The sequence below is a fragment of the Hemiscyllium ocellatum genome, chromosome 19 (assembly GCF_020745735.1).
Source record: "Hemiscyllium ocellatum isolate sHemOce1 chromosome 19, sHemOce1.pat.X.cur, whole genome shotgun sequence".
In the NCBI taxonomy this organism is placed as follows: domain Eukaryota; kingdom Metazoa; phylum Chordata; class Chondrichthyes; order Orectolobiformes; family Hemiscylliidae; genus Hemiscyllium; species Hemiscyllium ocellatum.
The window spans coordinates 5,307,686-5,331,515 of record NC_083419.1 but is presented as its reverse complement, the minus strand read 5'-3'; the positions used below and the strand labels follow the sequence as shown (position 1 = coordinate 5,331,515).

Here is a 23,830-nt window from a genome sequence, read left to right as displayed (position 1 = left end):
AAACTGACTTACTGCAAAAACTGGGAGCTAGATTTTTCAGGGTTGCCTCCTCTCCTGTTCACAGCCCAGGCTGTTTAGCAACCTGACAACTAATCACGCAGTTGTTGATAGGCAGAGGACTTTTGTCATTGGTTTGTGGACTTGCTTTGCTTCATTCGTATGGACTTGAATGTCATCTAGCCTTGCCAGTTCCTTTGATTTCTCTTAAATGTGTGCCTCCAATATTGTTTCTTTCCAGGCCCTCTAAATTGCTCATTTCCAGTTGGGATCAACCTGGTTCACGTATTAGTAAACATATCTCTTCTGTTATTGTCATGCTACCTCTGAGTTTCTGCTATTATATTATGCAAACTTCTAATAACTCTGAAATACTAAGTTTTTGAAAGTTCTGGTCTAATGCCATTTTTAAACAAAATTTTAAACTCTTTATATTGAGTGAAGCTTTTTTTTGGAACAATTGCAAGCACATGTTGAAAAGTTTTTCTGTGTGATGTAGATTCTATAGATGATCTCAATCTTGGAAAGATTACCAACCAGCTTGGGGGTGAAGATTGCCTCATGGTAAGATTTTCTTGACTTGTAAGCTTTGGGCATGTTTTCCAATAGCCGTGTACACATTGATTTGGTTGGGAATGCAGTTCTGATGCACTTGTAAATTTTGAATGCTAGCATTAGCTTTTCATCCTGAAGTAAACTAAATGGCCTAGTTATACCATAATTTGCAGCATCTAATGCCAATTTGTGTACTTCTTTCACATTGATATAAATTTATTGTAGATGATACAGAATTTTAAGGGATTCAATTGTGTTGAGTTCAATATGGTAATCTAGTGTTTTGTCATGCACTGTATTTAGCAGTGTTTGTTCTGCTTTGTAGACAGTCATTCCAAATGATGGGAATGCTTGCACGTCATGCAATGTTTCCTGTTCTCCTGCAACAGGCAGAAGATCTAATTGCAGTGACTCTGGTAAGTACTGTGGTGACTGTGTAAAAAGGATCAATGAATTTCTTGAATCACCAGATCTATGCAGAGTTAGCTGACCTCCTCAGCTGATGTTGCTGAGGAATCACCGTTGACCTAATTGCCTTATGTCTCACTCTAGATTCAATTTGTGCATAGAGCATTGGATTGATGCTCAAGGCCATTCTTTCTTTCCCATACCCCACCGCCTAACCAGAACCAGTACCAACTTTGTGTATAATTGTAATGACCTGCAAAATGTAGCAGTCCAGGCTTTTGCATCTATATTTGAAGGAGCAGACTGAGTGCCACTGGAACCATATTGCAACAGAGAGTAATGGCAAATGTCAACAGCATTCTCAGAGAATTTTAACAAAAGTGTGTGTTGAATGATAAATTAGAAAAAAAGTATGGTAGCACTAGAGATCTCCAGTGTCACTAATGTCAATTTCATTTCACTCCACGTAATGTTAAGAAACGGTTGGAAGCACTGGATACTGCAAGAACTATTGGCCCTCACAACATTCTGGCAATGTTTGTGAGTGATGGTTGATGGAAAATATTCAGTCTGGAGTCTAGTTACTAGTGGTGTGCCACAAGGATCTGTTCTGGGACTACTGCTGTTTGTCATTTTTATAAATGACTTTGACGCAGGCACAGGTGGTTGGATTAGTAAATTTGCAGACAACACTAAAGTCGGTGGAATAGTGGACAATTTGGAAGAATGCTACAGGTTGCAGGGGGACTTGGGTAAACTGCAGAATTGGGCTGAGAAGTGGCAAATGAAGTTCAATGCAGCTAAATGTGAGGCGATGCACTTCGGAAAGAATAACAGGGATGCAGAGTACTGGGTCAATGGAAAGAATCTTGGTAGTGTGGATGTGCAGAGGGATCTTGGAATCCATGTGCATAGATCTCTGAAAGTTGCCAACCAGGTGGATAGTGCTGTTAAGAAGGCATAAGTGTGTTAGTTTTCATTATCATGCTGTAACTATACAAAACGCTGGTGCAGCCACACTTGGGATATTGTGTACAGTTCTGGTCGCCTTATTACAAGAAGGATGTGGAAGCATTGGTAAAGGTGCAGAGGAAATTTACCAAGATATTGCCTGGTCTGGAGGAAAGGTCTTATGAGGAAAGGCTGAGAGACTTGGGTCTGTTCTCATTGGTAAGACAAAGGCAATGGGGGAATTTGTTAGAGACATGCAAGATGATCAGAGGATTAGATAGGGTAGATAGTGAAAGACTTTTCCTAGGATGATGATGTCAGCTTGTACGCGAGGGCATAACTACAAATTGAGGGGGTGATAGATTTAAGACAGATGTCAGAGGCAGGTTCTTTACGCAGAGAGTGGTAAGGGCATGGAATGCCCTGCCTGCTAATGTAGTCGGCTCAGCCACATAGGGAGATTTAAACAATCCTTAGATAAGCCCATGGATGATTTTGGGATAGTGTAGGGGAACGAGCTGAGAATAGTTCACAGGTCGGCGCTGTATTGTACTATGTTCTATGTTATTCAAGATTTATACTCCAAAACTTGCTGCACCCCTGCTGTTTCAGTAAGCTACAGTACTGGTAATTGATGATATTGTCAAGTGAGCAAGCTCACTTAGACTTTACTGGAGCTGTTCTTAAAAACTGATGTGTGACATTTATGTTTTAGATAACGATGCCTCACCTGATGAGCAGTTTCATACTAGACGGCGAAAGCGTCATCGATCTGATAGCATTTCTCTCCATTGGGATGATCTGTCTTTGTGTCTGATAAGCAAGTTGCGTCGAGAACATGGAAACAGTGAATCATCAGATTCTCCCAGTCATCTGGTTTGTAAACATCAAAATTTTGGAATTTGGATTGGTAGCTTTAAGATGAAATTTTAATTTTTGGGTTACTTTGTATTATCCCCCTGCTGTGAAGTGTTGCTAATATCCTAGGTCGAAAATCCTGTATTTGAAAACCTCAGGACGAACTGCTTTTCAGATTGGGGATATCCTGATAAGTTCATTTGCGCCCTTTTAGAAAGAAAACTTTGATTGTCCTGACTGAACCTAAAAGTGAAGTTCTTTTCGAAAGGACCCAAAAAGACCTGTAGGCACTCTAGGTTTGGGCCCTTTGGAAAATAAGATTGCTTTTAGGTCTGTTCGGGTCTCCCTTCAAAAAGACTTTTGTCTTTAAAGTTTACGGATATGCACATAAAGGATTGCTGACCTTTACTATGCTTAATTGGTAGAGTACCTAAAAGTATAAAGCAAAATATTGCAGATCCTAGAAATGAGATGTGAGGTGATCAAAACACAGTCAGCATTTGTGAAGGGAACCAGCAAGTTAATGTTCTGATCCTTCTTTTGAAATAACACATTTCTTTGAAAAAGTAGACCGTATTCAAAATGCCAATGACCTTGCTGGGCACTGTACCACACATTTGTTTTTTTTTAACAGAATAAGAAGTTTACTCTCTATCCTATTTGAGTTCAGCACATTTCTCTTATTTTTGACAGTCAAAATAGGATTCAGAGTGCAATCAGATCAGCTATAATCTATTTAAGTGGCGCAGCAAGCCTATGGAACAAATGGTCTATCCCTTCTCTTAATTTATGTGAATGATTGTATGTAAACTCAAGATGAAACTAATTTAATAGCCCATAGCTTTGTTTTAATGTGGTGGTCATTTTCGTGAAAACATTCACAAGAGTCTTTTTGTGTACTTTTAACAAAAAGAGCAGGACTTTCCACTTAATGGTAAGGTCCTAGGGAGTGTTGCTGATCAGAGTGACCTTGGAGTGCAGGTTCATAGCTCCTTGAAAGTAGAGTCATACGTAGGTAGGATAGTGAAGAAGGTGTTTGATCTGCTTTCCTTTATTGGTTAGAGCATTGAGTATAGAAGTTGAGAGGTCATGTTACAGCTGTACAGGGCATTGGTTTGGCCACGTTTGGAATATTGCATGTAATTCTGATCTTCCTATTGGAAAGATGTTGTAAAAGTTGAAAGGGTTCAGAAAAGATTTACAAGGATGTTGCCAGCTATTTGAGCTACAGGGAGCAGTTGAATAGGCTGGGACTGTGTTCCCTGGAGTGTCAGAGTCAAAGGGGTGACCTTTATAGAGGTTTATAAAATTATGAGGGGCATGATAAGATAAGTAGACAAAGTCTCTTCCCTGGGGTAGGGGAGTCCAGAACTAGAAGGCAAAGGTTTAGGGTGGGAGTGGATAGATATAAAAGAGACCTAAGGAGTAATGTTTTCATGCAGAGGGTGGTGCACTTCGGAATGAAGTGGTGGAGGCAGATACAATTACAGCATTTTAAAAGGCAACTGGATGTACAAGAATAGGAAATGTTTAGAGGGATATGGGCTAAATGCTGGCAAATGTGACTAGATTAGGTTAGGATAACTGGTCAGCATGGACAAGTTGGACAGAAGGGTACTGTTTCTATGTTATACATCTCGTGACTCTATAATGTAATATTTTTTAAAAATAAAAATGTGAACAGTTACAATAGGTAAAGATGTTGGTAAGATTTAATTGCAAACACCAGAAAAGGACTTTCATTTCCTTTCTCCCAGCAATATCCTTACAATTCGATATAGTAAGTTTCTCATTATTTGGAATTATCATGCAGCCAGCAATCGATGGACCCTCTTCCTCTCATTCTGGACTGTCTCCCTCTCCCTCTACCATCTATATTGTTGATAACTCCCAGTCTGCCTGGAATTTTCTGGGGCTCCTGTCACTTAGTCACAGAGGTATACAACATGGAAACAAACCCTTCAGTCCAACCTGTCCATGCTGACCAGATATCCCAACCCAATTTAGTCCTACCTGCCAACACCTGGCCCGTCTCCCTCCTGTTCCTGAAGAAGGGCTTATGCCCGAAACGTCGATTCTCCTGCTCCTTGGATGCTGCCTGATCTGCTGCGCTTTTCCAGCAACACATTTTTCAGCTCTGATCTCCAGCATCTGCAGTCCTCACTTTCTCCTCCTAGTCATATACTAATCCAAATGCCTTTTAAATGTTGCAATTGTACCAGCCTCCACCACATCCTCTGGCAGCTCATTCCATACACGTACCACCCTCTGCTTGAAAAAGTTGCCCCTTAGGTCTCTCTTATATCTTTCCCCTCTCACCCTAAACCTATGCTCTCTAGTTCTGGACTCCCCGATCCCAGGGAAAAGACTTCGTCTATTTATCCCATCCATGCCCCTCAATTTTGTAAACCTCTGTAAGGTCACCCCTCAGCCTCTGACGCTCCAGGGAAAACAGCCCCAGCCTGTTCAGCCTCTCCCTATAGCTCAAATCCTCCAACCCTGGCAGCATCCTTGTGAATCGTTTCTGAACCCTGTTAAGTTTCACAACATCTTTTCGCTCGGAAGGAGACCAGACTTGCATGCTATATTCCAACAGTGGCCTAACCAATGTCCTGTACATCCGCATCATGATCTCCCAACTCCTGTACTCAATTCTCTGACCAATAAAGGAACCAAACACCTTCTTCAGTTTTTTTTATTATAAAGCACTAAACTACTCAGTCCATTTTTTCACTTCGAGTTGCATATAGACAAACTGGTCTGCAGATTTCTCAGCGCCAAGTTCACAGAGAAACTCTGCAAATGAAACTAAGCATAAAAAAAGATTTTAAATTTGGGAAAATGTATATATTTTTTAAAAAATGATATAGTTGAAGGTCAATGAGACCAAACTCCATTGATCAAAAGGTAGAATAGTATATTTTGGATTAGTGTTCACTGTTATGCAAGACATACCTGTTGTCAACTGCAAGAATCCTTTGTGAATTTTATATACATTTTAAAATAGTTTTGTTTACTTTTGCTCCTGTAGGTTCTAACTTGGCTGCTTTTCTGTTGCAGGATATTCATATTGGTACAGAAGGTGAAGACTCCAGTGATAAGTTTAGTGTTGAGTTTGAAGTTGAATCAGTTCACTCTGAAGATTATAGTGATTTCAGTGAGGACTCACAAGACCAAAGTGACAAAGAGGCAAGCTTCAAAGAAATTCTTTCATTTTCAAGAGACATTTGAAATCAAAGATACTAAGCGTAGCTGTTTTGCAGATTTATGAAGTTGCCATTTTTGAAGCTGCTGACAGTGATGAAAGCACCTTTGTTGAAGAAATTGATCCGGAAATATCTGAAGCTGTAAGTTAGTGGTTCTTTTGGGAATTTGGAGTAGCTGGCATATTTGTATTGCAGTGTTGTTATCCCTGTGTTGATAACTCTCTTCCTGCTGTTATGTCCACAAGTCATTAACTTTCCATAGTACCCATAATTTTTTTTTGAGCAGCAGCACATTGATTTAATGGATTACTGATCTGACTCTTGTAACAGCTGTCCACTTCTGTCATTGAACAGAAGCTAAAGGTTTTCTCTCCAAACTGAATATTCTTTTTGGTATGGAACCAACAGGGTAGCACATCAGTGGTAGAGTGCATAACTTGCTCTTAAGTCTATTCTAAGCATGTAGCAGTACGTCAGTGATCTTTATTTTTGTTTCCTTCCTTATGAACTTCACTGAAGTTGAGATAACCAACTAAATAACAAAGGTTAGCTTGTATTTTTATGACCACCTTCAATTTGCTGCATCATCATCGTGATAAAAAGGTAATGGGTGATATTATTTAGTAAGGTTTTTCTTCATTTTAACAATAGCTTTACAGCAATAACATTCAATTGCAGGATTATTGGAAATGTTCCAAATGTGAAGAGCTGAATCCTCCATTGCCACGACATTGTCATCGATGTTGGTCTGTCCGTCAAGATTGGCTTCCTGATAAATCTAAACTTCAGTTTGACAAGATGCAGGATGAAGGTATTGACGTTCCTGATTGCAAGAAGCCACCACTTGAGTCAAAGAAATCAAACTGTTCGGATTTAATCAGTGAGGCATCTCAATGCTCAGAGTCACAAGAAACTGAGTGCTCGGAACCTTCTACTTCTGGTAGCTTCAACTGCTGCAGCCAGGAATTTGAAAAAGAAAGTACAGGCAAGGGAGAGAAAGGCGAGTTGAGCACTTTGGGACCTTTGGAAGCTTGTGTTATATGTCAGGCACGACCAAAGAATGGTTGTATTGTTCATGGTAGGACAGGCCATCTTCTCGCTTGTTACACTTGTGCAAAGAAACTGAAAAAGAGAAACAAACCATGTCCATTGTGCAGAGAGCCAATCCAATTGGTTGTATTGACCTACTTTAGTTAAATGTAATTATTTATTACTGTTTGAAGATGGACTTTATTTCCAAAAAAAAAGCAAATTTTTGATGGCTACTAACTATATATTGGCCTAGATTTTATGGTAACTTCTGCAAGTGTTTGACTACCTCTTCACTCCTCCATCCTAATAATGGCAGATCCTTGTGAGGTAATAAGAACTTCATAAAGAATATGACTTGCTATTTAGTAGGGTTACAAGTATTACTATGTTCCCAATTTAATTCTGTAAATACCTATTCAACTGATTTGATTTGATTTGTTATGATGAATGGTTCTTTATACAAAAATATCTATTATTGTTTGCACAATTTGATTAAGAATAATTTATACAGTACAATCCCCATATCCCTTGCTGGATCTTCAAATTAGCTTGTCCAGATGCACAGATTTGTATAATTTGTTGTATGCACCAGGGCAATTCACAGCAAAAAGAGGTATATTTGAAGTTTAGTTTTCTGTTATATGTGAAACTAATTTATTTGTTGATGTCTAATTTTTTTAAATCAAAGTTTAGGTTAGATTTCAAACTTTAATTAAAATTACAAAGCCTCAAATCTTGATAAGATGGGAAGATCCATTTCTGACAGTTCTAATGCTTCACTGCACTACACTACAATTTAACCATGAGTGATGTTCATATCCATTGCACTGCATAAAATAAGATATTAGGAAAATCAAAATGTTAACTTCTAAGAGCTGATGCTCTGTGTGATTTGAAGTTTTATCTTAGATCACTTGGGACATTTGCAAAGTGTTTCTTACTATGAATGACTCAGGCAAATTTACCTTGATGGAAATTACATGAACATGCAAACAGCTGGAAAAAAAATTGGAGTCTTTTAACGAAAACTATATGCACAGAAAATTTCATGCATTTATTGTCTGCGGTCCAAGTTGTGATCCCAAAAAAAAATTCTGCTTTTTCAAATAATTTTGTAATTCTTGTGATTTGGAAATGCAGGTGTTGGACTGGGGTGTACAAAGTTTAAAAAAGACACAACACTAGGTTATAGTCCAACATGCTTATTTGGGAACACTAGCTTTCGGTGTGTTGCTCCTTCAGGTGGTTATGAAGTTTAAGATTGTAAGACACAGAATTTATAGCAAAAGTATACAGTGTGATGTAACTGAAATAATATGATGAAAAAGACTGGATTGTTTGTTTGCTGGATTCTTTTAGAATGAGCATGTTGGTTTCAGTTCTTTCATATGTAAATCGCAGAACAATTAAAAGTTACATTCTCAAGTGAAATTTTAACACTTGGTGTCATAATGCATTTAAGCTGTGAGCTACCCTGTGTGAGACTGTCTGTCTGTGCCACAATGGTCAGATTGATTCTAATCTTAAAAAATGGATTTACAGATTCTTATGAATTGAATTGAATTGAATTTGTCACATGTACCGAGGCACAGTTAAAAGCTTTGTCTTGCAAGCAATACAGGCAGATCAGAGTTAAATAACTAAAACACAGGTACAGGCAAATGTTTAGAGATTGAGAGTCCATTCAGTATTCTAACAACAGTAGGGTAGAAACTTAAGAAACTGACTGACGCTTGTGTTCAGGCATCTGTACCTTCTCCCCATTGGTAGAGGTTGTAGAAAAACATTGCCAGGTTGGGATGGATCTTTGAGAATGCTAGCAGGCCTGGTAGATGGAGGCTATAGATGGGAGGTTGACCTTTGTGATTGTCCGGATCGACAATATTTACATGAAATCATGCAGTTTTTGAGCAAAGTAAAATCTAATTCTGCAAGTACATATTCACCCCACAAACCTGTGTGTGTTTGGGTGGGGGGGGGGTTCACAGCGGTTATGAGTGTCTGAGAGTCTAAAGAGGCATAAATGAGAGGGTGCATGTGTGAGTGTATGAATGTGTGTGTGTGTGTGTGTGTGTGTACGTGTACTTAGTGCAATGGGGTCACCTGTAGTGTGACATGAGCCCAAGGTACCAGTTGAGGCCACCCCCCTGGGTACCAAACTTGGTTATCAGCCTCTGCTCGGCCACTTTTCGTTGTTGCCTGTCCCAAAGTCCACCTTGGAGGACAGTCACCCGAAGGTCTGATGTCGAATGTCCTGGACGGCTGAAGTGTTCTCTGACTGGGAGGGAACACTCCTGTCTGTTAATTGTTGTGCAATGTCCATTCATCTGTTGCCATAGCCTCTGCTTGGTCTTGCCAGTGTACCACACCTCAGGGCATCCTTGCCTATAACGTATACGATAGACAGCTTTGGCTGAGTTGCATGAGTACCTGCCACATGCATGGTCCCCACGCATAATGGTGGTATTGGATACCACCATTACACGTCGGGACACTTCCCAACATTTACATGGCAGGTACTCGTGTGACTTAGCCAATGTTGTTTATCTCGTACACGACAGGCAAGGATGCCCAGAGGCATGGTACATTGGTGAGACCAAGCAGAGGCGATAGCAATGGATGAATGGACACCGCACAACAATCAACAGACAGGAGTGTTCCCTCCCAGTTAGAGAACATTTCAGTGGTCCAAGACATTCGACCTCAGACCTTCAGGTTACCGTCCTCCAAGGTGGACTTCAGGGCAGGCAACAACGAAAAGTGGCCGAGCAGAGGCTGATAACCAAGTTTGATACCCATGGGGATGGCCTCAACCAGGACCTTTTGGGTTCATGTCACGCACTACCGGTGACCCCATTGCACTATGCATGCATACAGACAGACAGATGTGCACATGCACAGACTCTTAGAGATACACACATTCATGCAGACCCACTCTCGTATGCTCACACATACATACACATTCTCTCGGAGACACTCCTGACCCCCCACCCCTCCCACCCCACACACACCCACCCACAAGCAACATACACACATAAGTTTGTGGGTTGAATTTGGACAAGCAGAATTACATTTTACTTCGCTCAAAAACTGCATGAATCCATGTAAGATTCTGTAAATCCATTTTTAAAATTGAATCAGTCTGACCATTGTGGCGCAGTCTCCCATAAGGTGGCTCACACCTTAAATGCATTATCTGGGCTGACATGACAACAATTGTTAAAGTTCACTTGAGAATGTAACTTTTAAATGTTCTGCGATTTACATTTGAAAGAACTGAAACCAATATGGTCATTCAAAAAGATGAGACTCTTAACAAATAATCCAGGTCTTTTTCTATACATAATTTCAATTACATCACACTGTATACTTTTGCTATAAATGGTGTCTTACGATCATATACTCCACAACCACCTGATAAAGGAGCAGTGCTCTGAAAGCTAGTGCTTCCAAATGAACCTGTTGGACTATAGCCTAGTGTTGTCATTTTTAACTTGGTAATTCTTAGTAAATGTTGCATCGTCTCAACTATTTTATTCAAATCAAATAGCAAGTTTCATTACACAAAGGGATCTGTCAAAGTTACTGATTGGAACATTTATCTGGATTTTGTATCTCATTTGTAGATGTTTAATTTCTTTGAACTTCTGAATGAGTGATATTTGTAAAGCTAGTGTGTGACTGTCGTAGAGGACAGAAGAATTGGGGTTTTATGCCTGCTCTGTCAAAGCAACTGTAGGTGCTACAGTTGGCTGTAGTGAACCATTGGCTGTGATTTCTGATTATCACTCAACGTCACATTCACAACATGATTAAATCTGGCTCCTGATCAAGTAATTTACAAAAATGGATTGTTTGATTTGGTAAGGATTGGCCACTTAGGCAAGGAACCTGAGAGTAAACAGAAATAATTTTGAGTAACAGTCAGTGATTTGGTGTAGGGAGAACTAAAATACCTTTTGTCACCACGTTCTAAACTGTAGAAATGTGAAGATTTTTTTCAAGCTCTTGATTACAAGGCATTGCATGATTTTGTGCTTCGTTTATATCAGTCCAAATTAGATTACTTGTGATTTATGGGCTTTTATTTCACCTATAGTACATTTCCCACAGTTGTGAACCTGAAACGATTCTAATTAGGCAAACAAAAACAGAAATTGTTGGAAAAGCTCAGCAGGTCTGGCAGCATCTGAGGAGAGGGATGTTAACTCTGATTTCTCTCCACAGATGCTGCCAGCCCCTGCTGAGCTTTTCCAGTAATTTTTTGTTTCTGATTTCAAACATCTGTAGTGCTTTTGGTTTTTATCTAAATCAGGCAATTTTCTCTGGATTGAGGTCAAATGATCATGTTGAGCGATTAGTTTTATCAGTAGTTTTGATTGCCCAACACGGTTGGCAGTTAACTGGAACCTAAATCATAAATAGCTACCATTCACTAATTTTAAAATGATATTTAGTGAAGAAAGGTTTTTAAGTCACTTTTTTCCTCAGACCAAGAGGTGCATAGTATTTAAAATAACTTACTATTTGGATAATTGAGGGAAGAGGAGGTACACTGCTGCCCCACAGTGCCAGGGACCCGGGTTCAATTCCCAACTTGGGCAACTGTCTGTGTGGAGTTTGCACATTCTCAGTGTCTTCCTGGGTTTTCTCCAGGTGCTCCAGTTAACTCCCACAATCCAAAGATGTGCAGGTCAGGTGAATTGGCCATGCTACATTGTCCATAGTGTTCAGGGTACATGTAAGGGAATGGGTCTGGGTCAGTTAGTCTTCGGAAGGTCAGTGTGGACTTGTTGGGCCGAAGGGCCTGTTTCCATACTGTAGGTAATCTAATCTAACCTAATCAGGATCTCGAGTTTAAATTTAAGTCAATATGATTGCTTTTTCCTTTAAAGATGTTCTTAATGTGCAAAGCTCCAAGCAATACTTTTATACTGCTTTTTAATATTGCAGAATTATTTTCATGAAATAGTTCTGTAGAGTGTTATATTTGTAGTGCATTGGAAGTGTCCAGGGACATACAAGTTCGGTGAATTAGCCAGAGGTAATGCAGGATTACCAGGATAGGGTAGACGATACTCTTGAAAGATCAGTGTAGGCTGGATAGGATGAAAGGCCTGTTTCCACACTAGAGAGTCAATGATACTACTGAGCAGACCTGTGTGTTGAAGAATGGAATTGCTGGATAGAGGCAATTTGGAAAACAGACACTCCTGCATATGCATAGTCATGAGTTCTAAGCATTTCAGTTATCAGATATCTGAGTAACTCAAATGGCTAGCAAGCAAAATAGCTGCCTGTAGCTAGAAAATGTGGCTGCCTTAAGTTTCAAATATATTCATGGCTTGGTTAATACATAAAAAAATCCAGCACAGGAACAGGCCTGTCAGCCTGCTATGTCTGCGCCGACCACAATACCATTTTAAACTAATCCTATATGCCTGCACATGATCCACATGACCAGGGAATAGAGGCATTTGTCTGTCTAGATACCTCCTTAAACATCACTATTGAGTCTGCTTGTACCATTGCCCCTGGCAGTGCATTCCAGTCACCTACCACCGTCTTGTTTGTTTTAAAAAAAATTTCTTGCACACCTTTAAACTTTCCCCCTCTCCCTTAAACCTGTGCTCCTTTAGTTTTTGACATTTTCACCCTGAGAAAATAATTATCCATCCTGTCTAAGCCTGTCATAATTTTATACACTTTCATGCTCTGCACCCCTGCCCCAAACCTCTGACACTCTAGTGAAAACAGTCCACGTTTTTTTCAACCTCTCCTTAAAGCTAATACGCTGCAATCCAGGCAACATCCTGGTAAACCTCTTTTGCACCCTCTCCAAAAACTCCCCATTCTTTCCATAATGTGGCAACCAGAATAGCACACAGTTTTCCAAATGTGACCTAACTAAAGTTATTTTATAAACAGTTGCAGTGTGACTTGAAACTTTTATGCTCAGTTCCCTGACTGATGAAAGCAAGCATGCTGTACACTTTTACCATCCTATTCACTTGCGTTGTCACTTGCAGGGAGCTATGGTCTTGCACCTCACAAGATCCCTCTCAATAGTGACACTCCTATGGATCCTGCTACAATTTGACTGTAGCAATTCCTATTTACTGTTGACCTCCTAAAATACATCACTTCACACACTAGTCCAGATTAAACTCGATCTGCCATTCCTTTGCCCAACTTTCAAACTGATATATATATCCTGCTGTCCTTTGACAACCTTCCTCACTATCCACAACTCTGCCAATTTTCATATCATCTGCAAACTTACTCTGAGACCACCTACATGGTCATTCACCTGTACAAACTTAAATGACTGAATCCCCTCAAAATAAATATTACTACCTTATTTTATTTCACAATTCAATCTCTGGATTGATAATTGCTGTTGCTAACAGTATTGTTTTGCATATGTAACATACATGTTGCAAATGGGAAGGGTGAGCAAACTGCTCACTTTTGTCTGTCCTTCTGCAATTCTGTTACAAACTTTCTCTGGCCCAGATTTTCATCACTAGTGCGATGTTTCCCAGCTCCACAAACCTCTTCTGGTTTGATAGAGTTCCTTAGGGGGCAAATCAACCAATGCCAGCATGTAAACAAAGGGCTCCTCCACCTCCTCGCACCGGTACAGCACAAAACCTTCTTAGTGTTCTTATGGCTTTTCATCCTAACCTCTTGATGCTGCATCACTTTCTCCATAGCCCCTTATACCACCTATGCCTCTTTTGCCAGCCCTCCAGTTTTCTCCTACCACTTATGCCACAAGTACCCCCAAACCATAAAAATATCAAGAAGGCTTTGTTGTCTTAGGGACATCTGCAATGCAAAACAAGTCACGTACCCAAGACTTTCTGAATTTTGATGTAGCCAACCTCTAGGACGGCCAAACCTCTCTTTCAAGGATGCAAGCCTCTAAACAATTATTGCATCTGACTATCAGAATATAGATATACCTTCTGTGAGCTAAATTGCAACAGCATGATCAGTAGGAACTTGCCAACAATGACATCTGGTAGCTACACAAGAAGCATTTGTGGTAGGACAATGGCCTCTGAATGACTGGTCTCCTTAGCTTTCAGTAAAGGTGAACTAAATGAAGGAACCCACCTTCATGGAATTTCATGGAAGGAAAGATGCCAAAGGAATTATGCTTTGAATAAACAATGCATGGGCTATTAATAGAAAATAGAATGGAATAAAACTATATAATTAAAGAAAACTGAATAGATTTAGAATCTAGAACTCATAAGTAAGCTGTAATTCTGAAGGGCAGCAATTTTACACATTCCCCCAATTTGTAGGCAAACATTTCATTAATCTCTACAAAGATTTCAATCTTATAAAAGTATCTGTTACATGGTATTTATCAAATGCTTTATGAAAATACACAAATATACAGTCTCACTACCTTCAATGCTGCAAATTCAGTTCAGTGCTAGAGTTGCCCTTTTGTCTATTTATTAATTCATTAAGTTTACAGTATTGGATTAGTATATACATTGTGTCTAATGTTCACCATGTTCCAACTGTCTCGAAACCTTCGCTGCATTGTCAGCAGTGTTGCAATCAAAAACATTTTCAAACCTAAAATGTCAGAAACAAACCAAAAGCGTGCTCTCCGCTAGACTTTGGCCTGATTATTGTAATATTTAAATGTGCCTTTTATGTGGAAAAAATCAAGCATTTCATTTCTCCACAATTTATTCAACCAACTACATAAAATTTTGCAAGTAATTTTAACTTAAAGAGCACTTTGCTTATCAATTGCAATCAAACACCTTATCCATGTATACAGTTCTTAATATTTGTATTTAATACATATTATATTGAATGTTAAGAACTTTATATATTTTTAAAACTACCATATACATCAGTTAGATCATAGCTTAAATTATCAATGCAACTGTCAGGCTTAATGTAGGAAGGAGTTCAAGCAGAAATGTTAAAATCATGAGTAATTTTCAAAATATTTACTCCCATTATGTATAATTTAAAAAACCTAATTGTGTTCACTTAACATTTTGGACAAACCTGCATAGCCTTCATCTGTATGATAGAGCTGCAATAGTTGCTCAGAAGGAAGAGAAAGGAGCAAAATGGGAAAAGTTTATACATGCAAATATGGAAAACAAATGTTTTTGAAGCTGCTCTTTAAAAGTTTTATGAAGGAGGAGGTATTTTAAATTGTTATATTCATTAGACATCTCTTTCTTGAAGTCACATCATATGGCCAATGAGTCCAAATGCTTCCTTGTGCAATGCCAATCTTTAGAATGTTGCGAGCAACAGGATTAATGCTGGAAGTTAGAAAATACACTTAGTAATGTTTATATACTATTGTAGCTGTCAATTATAAACCAAACAAAAGATTTTTTTTTAAGTACAGAAAGACCAATCGTTAGGAATGCATTTGGCTGACAACATAAACTATCCCCAGACTTGGCATTGAACAGAAATGTTATATTTTTCAGTTGAGACGCAGACAGTGGGAGGGGGAAAGACCGACAACAACAAAGACACAATGGCCAACATTTTCATGTTGGTGTGGGTCTCCAACATGGCAGAGGTAGCATAAGTCCTCAGTAATCCCAAGTTCTGTCCCCTGAAAACATGGCAATTCCTATTTTCATGAGGTGCAAAATAAGTTGCCACTTGTTCTATGTGCATGTGTGTAAAATGTGCATGATCTCATTGGGACTGGCAAGCCCTCAATGAACTGTCAAAAGCTGTCCAAAAGATGTGTGAAGTCAATAAAAGTATTAGGCATTTAAATCTCTCTGTTGACCGAAGCCATTATTGGGTTTGTACAGCATGACAGATTTCACAATCTACAATTTTCACAATAGGGAGCCCATCACAAAAATGAAGATTTCTTGACATTAGAAGAAGGAGTTTCAATGCATTGAATTACTTTTGTATCAATGATAGTTTTGTTTTCATTAGTCACATCATCAATAGTCAGATAACCTCAAATCTACATGCATCCTAAGGTTTTCCCCATATTAGACAATATGTGAGTTGATAAAGAAAGAAAGGCATTCATTAATGGGATTTGGCCCTTGCCATCTAAGGAAGTATTTATTGTTTGCGAGAAGGTGGTGAGGAACTGCCTTCTTCAACTGTTGCAATCATTGGGGTGTAGGGGTATCCGTTGTTTTGTTAGGGAAGGAGTTCCAGGATTTTGATCCAAAGATAGGAAGAAATGAAGTTCCAAGATGGTGTGTAGATTGGAGAGGAACTGGAAATGGTAGTGTTTCAATACATTTGCTACCTTTGCTCTCAATGGTAGAGGTCAGGGATATTGAAGCTACAGTACAAGGAGGCTTGGTGTATTACTGCAATGCATCTTGTAAATGATGCAAACTATTGTTACTATGTGTTAGTGTTGATGGGAGTTGGACAGGGTGCCATTAAAATCAGCTGTTTTGTCTTGGATTGAGTGATGCTGAGGCTGTGCCCATCCAGGCAACATGATGTAATCAGCTTGAGGGGAGACAGTTGGTGATTTTTAAAAATATTTTTAACTCATGGAACATAGGTATCGCTGGCTGTTCAGCATTTATTGCCCTTCCCTAGACACTCTTAGATTGATTGACTGATTCACAACACCATTTCACTGGGCAGTTAAGAGTCAACCATATTGCTATGGTCTGTAGTCAAATATAGGTCAGACCAGTTGAGGCTAGTGGATTGCCTTCCCTAAAGGACATTAGTGAGCTAGATGGGTTTTTCGGACAATCAGCAGTAGTTTCATGAGCATTAGTAAATTCTAAATTCCAGATTTTATTGTTAAATGAATTCAAATTCAACCAACTACCATAGCGGGATACAAACCTGGATTCCCAGAACATTAGCTGTGGGTTTCTGGATTAACAATCTAGCAAAAATAACACAAGGCCTTCGCCTCTCTGTTCTTAGACTCTGACCTGCTGTTTGAGCTACAATATTTATATGGTTGATCCAGTTCAGTTTCTGGTCAATGGTAACCCCAGATGTTGGTAGTAGGATGAATTCAACAATGGTACTGCCATGAAGTGTCAAGGGCTGATTGTTAGATTCTCTCTTGTTGGAGATAGTCATTGACTGGCATTTATGTGGCACAAGTATTATTTGCCATTTACCGACCTGAGCCTGGAAAAGTCCATGTCTTGATCTATCATGACCACAAGCTGCTTTAGTGCTGAGTGTAGTCACAAATGGTGCTTATGAACAATGGCGATCATCAGCAAACACCTGCACTTCTGATTTTAAGAAGAGAATGTCATTTATGAAGCAGCTGAAGATGGTTGGGCCTAGGACACAGCTCGGAGGAACTTTTGCAGTGATGTTCTTGGGGATCGGTGATGGAGCCACAATTATTGATAATACATATTAACTATTTGGATGAAGAAACTTAATGTACTGTAGACAAGTTTGTGAATGGTACACCGATGGGAAGGCAAGTGGTCAGGGTGACACAGTCTACAGAGATATAAGTAGGTTAAGCAAGTGAACAAACACTTGCCAAATGGAATATAATATGGTAAAATGTGAAGTTATACACATAGGTGGGAAGAATATATGAACTCAATATTATTTAAAGAAAGCTGTGGAACAGAGGGATTGGGAGTCCTTGTTCATGATTAGCAAAAAGCTAGCATCTAAGTTCAGCAGGTATTTGGGACAGCAAATGGAATGTTAGCCTTTATTTCAAAGGGAGTGGAATATAAAAATAGGGAGGTTTTACTCCATCTAGTCAAGATCATACATTGCAGCAGGAGTACTGTAACAGTTTTTGTCCCCTTTTGTAAGGAAAGACATACTGGCATTGGAGGTAGTCCAAGATGGTTAACTAAGCTGACGCCAGGTATGGAAGAACTGTTTTATGAAGATTGATTGAGTAGATTCCGTCATTTTCATTTTGAAAAATGAGAGGCAACTTTATTGTATCATACAAGATTCTTAGGGGACTTAACAGGGTAGAGTCAAAGATTGTTTTGCCTTGTAGGAGGGTTTAAGACCAGGAGGCATAATCTCAGAATAAGGGACCACACATTTAAGACAGAAATGAGGAAATTCTTCTGGAGTTCATTGAAGGCTGAGACAGGCAGGTTTCTGAACAAATGGAGGGCTACAGGGAAAAGACAGGAAAGTGGATTTGAGGATCTTCAGCTCAGCCGTGTTCTCATTGTAGATGGGACTTTGTCTCCACAAGGGCTGTGTGATCATTCCCATGAACCGATGTATTTACAATAAGTAGATCAGCGAGGACAAGATCAAGTAGGTTTTTCCCTCCTGTTTGTTCCCTCGCCACCTGCCACCGACCAATCCAGCAGCTACGTTCTTTAGGACTCTGCCAACTCAGTCAATAGTGGTGCTGGCAGAGCACAGCAGTTCAGGCAGCATCCGAGGAGCAGTGAAATTGATGTTTCGGGCAAAAGCCCTTCTTCAGGAATAAAGGCAGAGAGCCTGAAGCATGGAGAGATAAGCTAGAGGAAGGTGGGGAGAAAGTAGCATAGAGTACAATACGTGAGTGGGGAAGGGGATGAAGGTGATAGGTCAGGGAAGAGAGGGTGGAGTGGATAGATGGAAAAGGAGCTAAGCAGGTATAGGACAAGTCATGGGGACAGTGCTGAACTGGAAGTTTGGAATTAGGCTGAGGTGGGGGAAGGGGAAATGAGGAAACTGTTGAAGTTCACATTGACCAGGGCCTCCAAGCCCTCCGTTTTTTCCTGTCCAGGCGTCCCCAACAGTACCCTTCCACCGACACTCTCATTCGTTTGGCCGAACTGGTCCTCACCCGTAACAATTTCTCCTTCGAATCCTCCCACTTCCTCCAGACCCAAGGGGTAGCCATGGGCACACATATGGGCCCCTGTCTCTTTGTTGGCTACGTAGAACATTTGATCTTCCGTAATTACACCGGCACCACTCCCCACCTCTTCCTCCGCTACATCGATGACTGCATTGGCGCCACCTCGTGCTCCCGCGAGGAGGTTGAGCAATTCATCAACTTCACCAACACATTCCACCCTGACCTTAAATTTACCTAAACCATCTCTGACACCTCCCTCCTCTTCCTGGACCTCTCCATCTCTATTAATGACGACCGACGTGATACTGACATTTTTTACAAACCCACCAACTTCCACAGCTACCTGGATTGCACCTCTTCCCACACTACCTCTTGCAAAAAGGCCATCCTGTATTCCCAATTCCTTCACCTCCGCCGTATCTGCTCCCAGGAGGACCAGTTCCACCACAGAACACACAGATGGCCTCCTTCTTTAGAGACCGCAATTTCCCTTCCTATGTGGTTAAGATGCCCTCCAACGCATCTCGTCCACATCCCGCACCTCCGCCCTCAGACCCCACCCCTCCAAACGTAACAAGGACAGAATGCCCCTGGTCTCACCTTTCACCCTGCCAACCTTCGCATAAACCAAATCATCTGCTGACATTTCTACCACTTCCAAAAAGACCCCACCAGCAGGGATATATTTCCCTCCCCACCCCTTTCTGCCTTCCGCAAAGACCGTTCCCTCTGTGACTACCTGGTCAGGTTCATGCCCCCCTACAACCCACCCTCCCATCCTGGCACCTTCCCCTGCCACCGCAGGAACTGTAAAACCTGTGCCCACACTTCCTCCCTCACCTCTATCCAAGTTTTACCTGCACATCCACTAATATCATTTATTGTATCCGTTGCTCTCGATGCGGTCTCCTCTACATTGGGGAGACTGGGCACCTCCTAGCAGAGCGCTTTAGGGAACATCTCCGGAACACCCGCACCAATCAACCACACCGCCCCGTGGCCCAGCATTTCAACTCCCCCTCTCATTCTGCCGAGGACATGGAGGTCCTGGGCCTCCTTCACCGCCGCTCCCTCACCACCAGATGCCTGGAGGAATAACGCCTCATCTTCTGCCTCAGAACACTTCAACCCCAGGGCATCAATGTGGACTTCAACAGTTTCCTCATTTCCCCTTCCCCCACCTCCCCATAGTTCCAAACTTCCAGCTCAGCACTGTCCCCATGACTTGTCCGGACTTGTCCTACCTGCCTATCTCCTTTTCCACCTATCCACTCCACCCTCTCCTCCGTGACCTATCACCTTCATCCCCTCCCCCACTCACGTATTGTACTCTATGCTACTTTCTCCCCACCTCCTCTAGCTTATCTCTCCACGCTTCAGGCTCTGTGCCTTTATTCCTGATGAAGGGCTTTTGCCCGAAACGTCGATTTCGCTGCTCCTTGAATGCTGCCTGAACTGCTGTACTCTTCCAGCACCACTAATCCAGAATCTGGTTTCCAGCATCTGCAGTCATTGTTTTTACCCAATAGTGATGCTATCAAGCCACAGTTGAAGGACATTGACATTCCCCAGATTACCTTCTGTACTCTTAGCACCTTCAATGCCTTTTTGCATTTAGAATGGAAGATTACTGATTCATCAACTTGAGTTTAATCAGAATGTGGAGGAACAAGGATTATTCTCAGATGGCATTAGGTGGTAATTAGCGGGAGGTTTCTTTGTTCATGCTATGTGACTTCATGAGGTCCGGAGTCAATGTTGAGGGCTCTCAAGGTAAGTCCCACTTGAGTGTACACCACTGTGCCACCACTTCTGGTGGGTCCATTGTGCTGGTGTCGTGTACCTAGGGGTAGTGTCTGAGACGCAACCATACTCCGAATCAGACCAGTCAACTTGAGTCTGTTACTTGACTATTATGAGGCTAGTAAAAAATGAGGTCTGCAGATGCTGGAGATCACAGCTGCAAATGTGTTGCTGGTCAGAGCACAGCAGGCCAGGCAGCATCTCAGGATTTTGGTATAGCTCCCTATCAAACCCCCCCCCCCCCACCCCAAATCCCCAAACAAAAGCTGTTACTAAGGAGACGTTTGCAGGATCAATAGGGCTGTTCTGCTGCTTTGGTCTACAATGGCTAGTCCGTCTGTTTAAATTCTGCTATAGACTTTGTAGTTGTTTTGATTCAACTTAATGACTGTTGGGACTATTTGAGGGCAATTGAGAGTCAATCACATTTAGTGATTTAAGTGTCAGCAAAGTTGGGCTCCTCTGTCTTTGAGAGCACTGTCATATGATTTTTGCCTTGCTATGATATTCTCAATATGCCACATACACTGAAGGGAAATTGTTTTCTTCAAAGCTCTAAATCGTCCATGTTTCACTGCCATAACAATAAAGGTGTCAAGAACACATACCTTTTGAATAATCGGCTTGGTCCTGATGGCCAACATCATGCTATTCTCTGTACACTTCATGAAAAACTGTAAGTGTTAGCTGCTTTCTCTGTGTACATATCTAGTTTAGTATCAAAAGAGCATTTGTCCATCACCATGGACCCAACTTGGCAGAAATTGCTGAACACTTCAGTGGATGTCTTCTTGCTTCTCTGCAGATATGGAAGGAGTCTATTTATAGACTAGCGCTGAAAATGTGTTGTTGGTTAAAGCACAGCAGGTTAGGCAGCATCCAAGGAACAGGAAATTCGACACTTCGGGCCAGAGCCCTTCATCAGGAACTATTTATAGACTAGGTCAGGTTGTAACCTCCATAATCCATAATAACTAAAGGTGATGTCAAAAAGAGATCATGTTCTGATCTAAGATTTCCACTGTTTATGCTGTTCTAGTTGCCCCCACACAAACTCCGCTACAAACATATAACTTGTTCTCCCTGACTATAAGTGTTTTAGCCTAATAGTTTGCAGGTAACAAACTTGGGTATAATAGAGTGGAGGACATAGATTGGTGAAATAAGCAAACGGATAGGTGCCATTTAATGGAAGTGTGGAATTATACATTTTGTAAGGATAAATAATTGAAAGAGGCAATACAAGTGATAGTTTTAAATTGGATGCAGCACCTGTGGCATGTGGCTGTATGTATAGACATAAATCCTTGAAGATGAAAGGACAAATTGAGAACCCCATTTAACAATATGGAGGATTTTGACTTCTTACTAGTTAGAAACATTAAGTACAAAAGCAAGGAAATTATATTGACCCTTATCTTTGAACACTAGTTTGGGGGCCCATCTGCAATATTATGGTGAAATCATGGCACTCGACTTTAGCTTTAGAGATGCAGAGATTTACTGAAATTGTATCCAAATGTCAAGGAACTGGGATTATTCTCCCCTACAGCAGAAAAGGTTGTTAGACCATTTGATACTGGTGTTTGAATGCATAGAAGAATTTGGAGAGTGAATACAGAGGAGCAGATTCCAGTGAAAGAAAAGTTATTAGTCTCAGGTTACAACTTTCAGCTTAATTCACACAGGAGCTGAGAGAGATATGAAAACCTTACACAGCAAGTTATGATCTGGAATGCACTGCTTGAAATAATAATTGACTATAACCTGGTGTTGTGTGATTTTTAACCTTGTACACCCTAGTCCAACACCGGCATCTCCAAATCATGAAATAATAATGAAAGCAATATTTGAAAGGCACCTGGATAACACATTCAGAGCTAGGTTGAAATGATGGCAATTGGACTGTTCATTCAAAGAACTACCATAGGTGTACATGGAATTGACCTCTTGTGTCTCTTAGTTCTGTGTTGGTCAAATGGCTTCTGAGACTCTTGATCTATGTATCATTACAGAATTTTACACAACTTGTTTGGATTGGCAATGAAATTTTGCTTCTCCCAAAATGGCTGTGATAAAAATATTTCTGATTGCAAGTGTAGCATAGTATACCTCTTCTTTGACTGCTGTGAATATAGCAGCAGAAGACCTCTCTCTTTCACACCTTAATTTGCACCAATTTTGCACCACTTTTTCTCTTCCACCACCATTAACAACTGTTTTGTCTTTGCACTGATGGTCTATTCTATCAGGCTCCTTGTTACTCCTCTGTTGAAAGTATATAAAAAATCCTGACACCTTTCAATTTTGAAACAGTTATACCAGATTTGAAAAGTTAACTCTGTTTATCTCCCCACAAATGCTACTGAGTTTCTCTCGCATTCTCTGTGGTTGTTACACCATCCTCCTCAATGCAGTACTCCATTGTTCGCTCACTGGGTTTGTAGGTGGCTCAGTGGTTAGCATTGCTGGGTTCGATTCCACCCTCCGTCACATGGATTTCCTCCGGGTACTCTGGTTATCTCCCAACCTAGAATGCTGTGGGAAGCTAGGGAAGTGATTATGGTCCTCTTGCTGAGATATTTGTATCATCGACAGTCACAGGTGAGGTGCCGGAAGACTGGAGGTTGGCTAACGTGGTGCCACTGTTCAAGAAGGGCGGTAAAGACAAGCCAGGGAACTATAGACCAGCGAGCTGCCTCAGTGTGGGCAAGTTGGAGGGAATCCTGAGGGACAGGATGTACGTGTATTTGGAAAGGCAAGGACTGATGGCTTTGTGCATGGGAAATCATGTCTCACAAACTTGATTGAGTTTTTTGAAGAAGTAACAATGAGGATTGATGAGGGCAGAGCAGTAGATGTGACCTTATATGGATGTCAGTAAGGCGTTCGCCAAGTTTCCCCATGGGAGACTGGTTAACAAGGTTACGGAATACAGGGATAATTAGCCAATTGTATACAGAACTGGCTCAAAGGGTAGAAGACAAAGGGTGGTGGTGGAGGGCTGTTTATCAGATTGGAGTCCTGTGACCAGTGGAGTGTCACAAGGATCGGTGCTGGGTTCTCTACTTTTTTGTCATTTATATAAATGATTTGGATGTGAGCATAAGAGGTACAGTTAGTAAGTTTGCAGATGACACCAAAATTGGAGGTGTAGTGGACAGCGAAGAAGGTTTCCTCAGATTACAACAGGATCTTGACCAGATGGGCA

The 23,830-nt window shown here is 40.8% G+C and overlaps 1 protein-coding gene across 3 annotated transcripts in view; it reads left to right on the top strand.

Moving 5' to 3' along the window:
• mdm2 (MDM2 proto-oncogene) overlaps positions 1-23,830 on the top strand; it is a 52,693-nt gene that overhangs the window by 16,926 nt on the left and 11,937 nt on the right. The window contains exons 6-11 of one of the 3 annotated variants that reach the window (XR_009645712.1): positions 497-561; positions 878-968; positions 2,627-2,787; positions 5,830-5,958; positions 6,033-6,116; positions 6,654-6,786. Coding sequence is in view for 2 of the 3 variants with exons in the window: in XM_060839619.1 (XP_060695602.1) it covers positions 497-561; positions 878-968; positions 2,627-2,787; positions 5,830-5,958; positions 6,033-6,116; positions 6,654-7,172 (1,049 nt within the window). In the remaining variant the exon portion in view is untranslated. Of the gene's footprint in view, positions 1-496; positions 562-877; positions 969-2,626; positions 2,788-5,829; positions 5,959-6,032; positions 6,117-6,653; positions 7,676-23,830 lie in introns of those variants that run through there. The other 2 variants (XM_060839619.1, XM_060839620.1) reach the window with 2 other exon arrangements.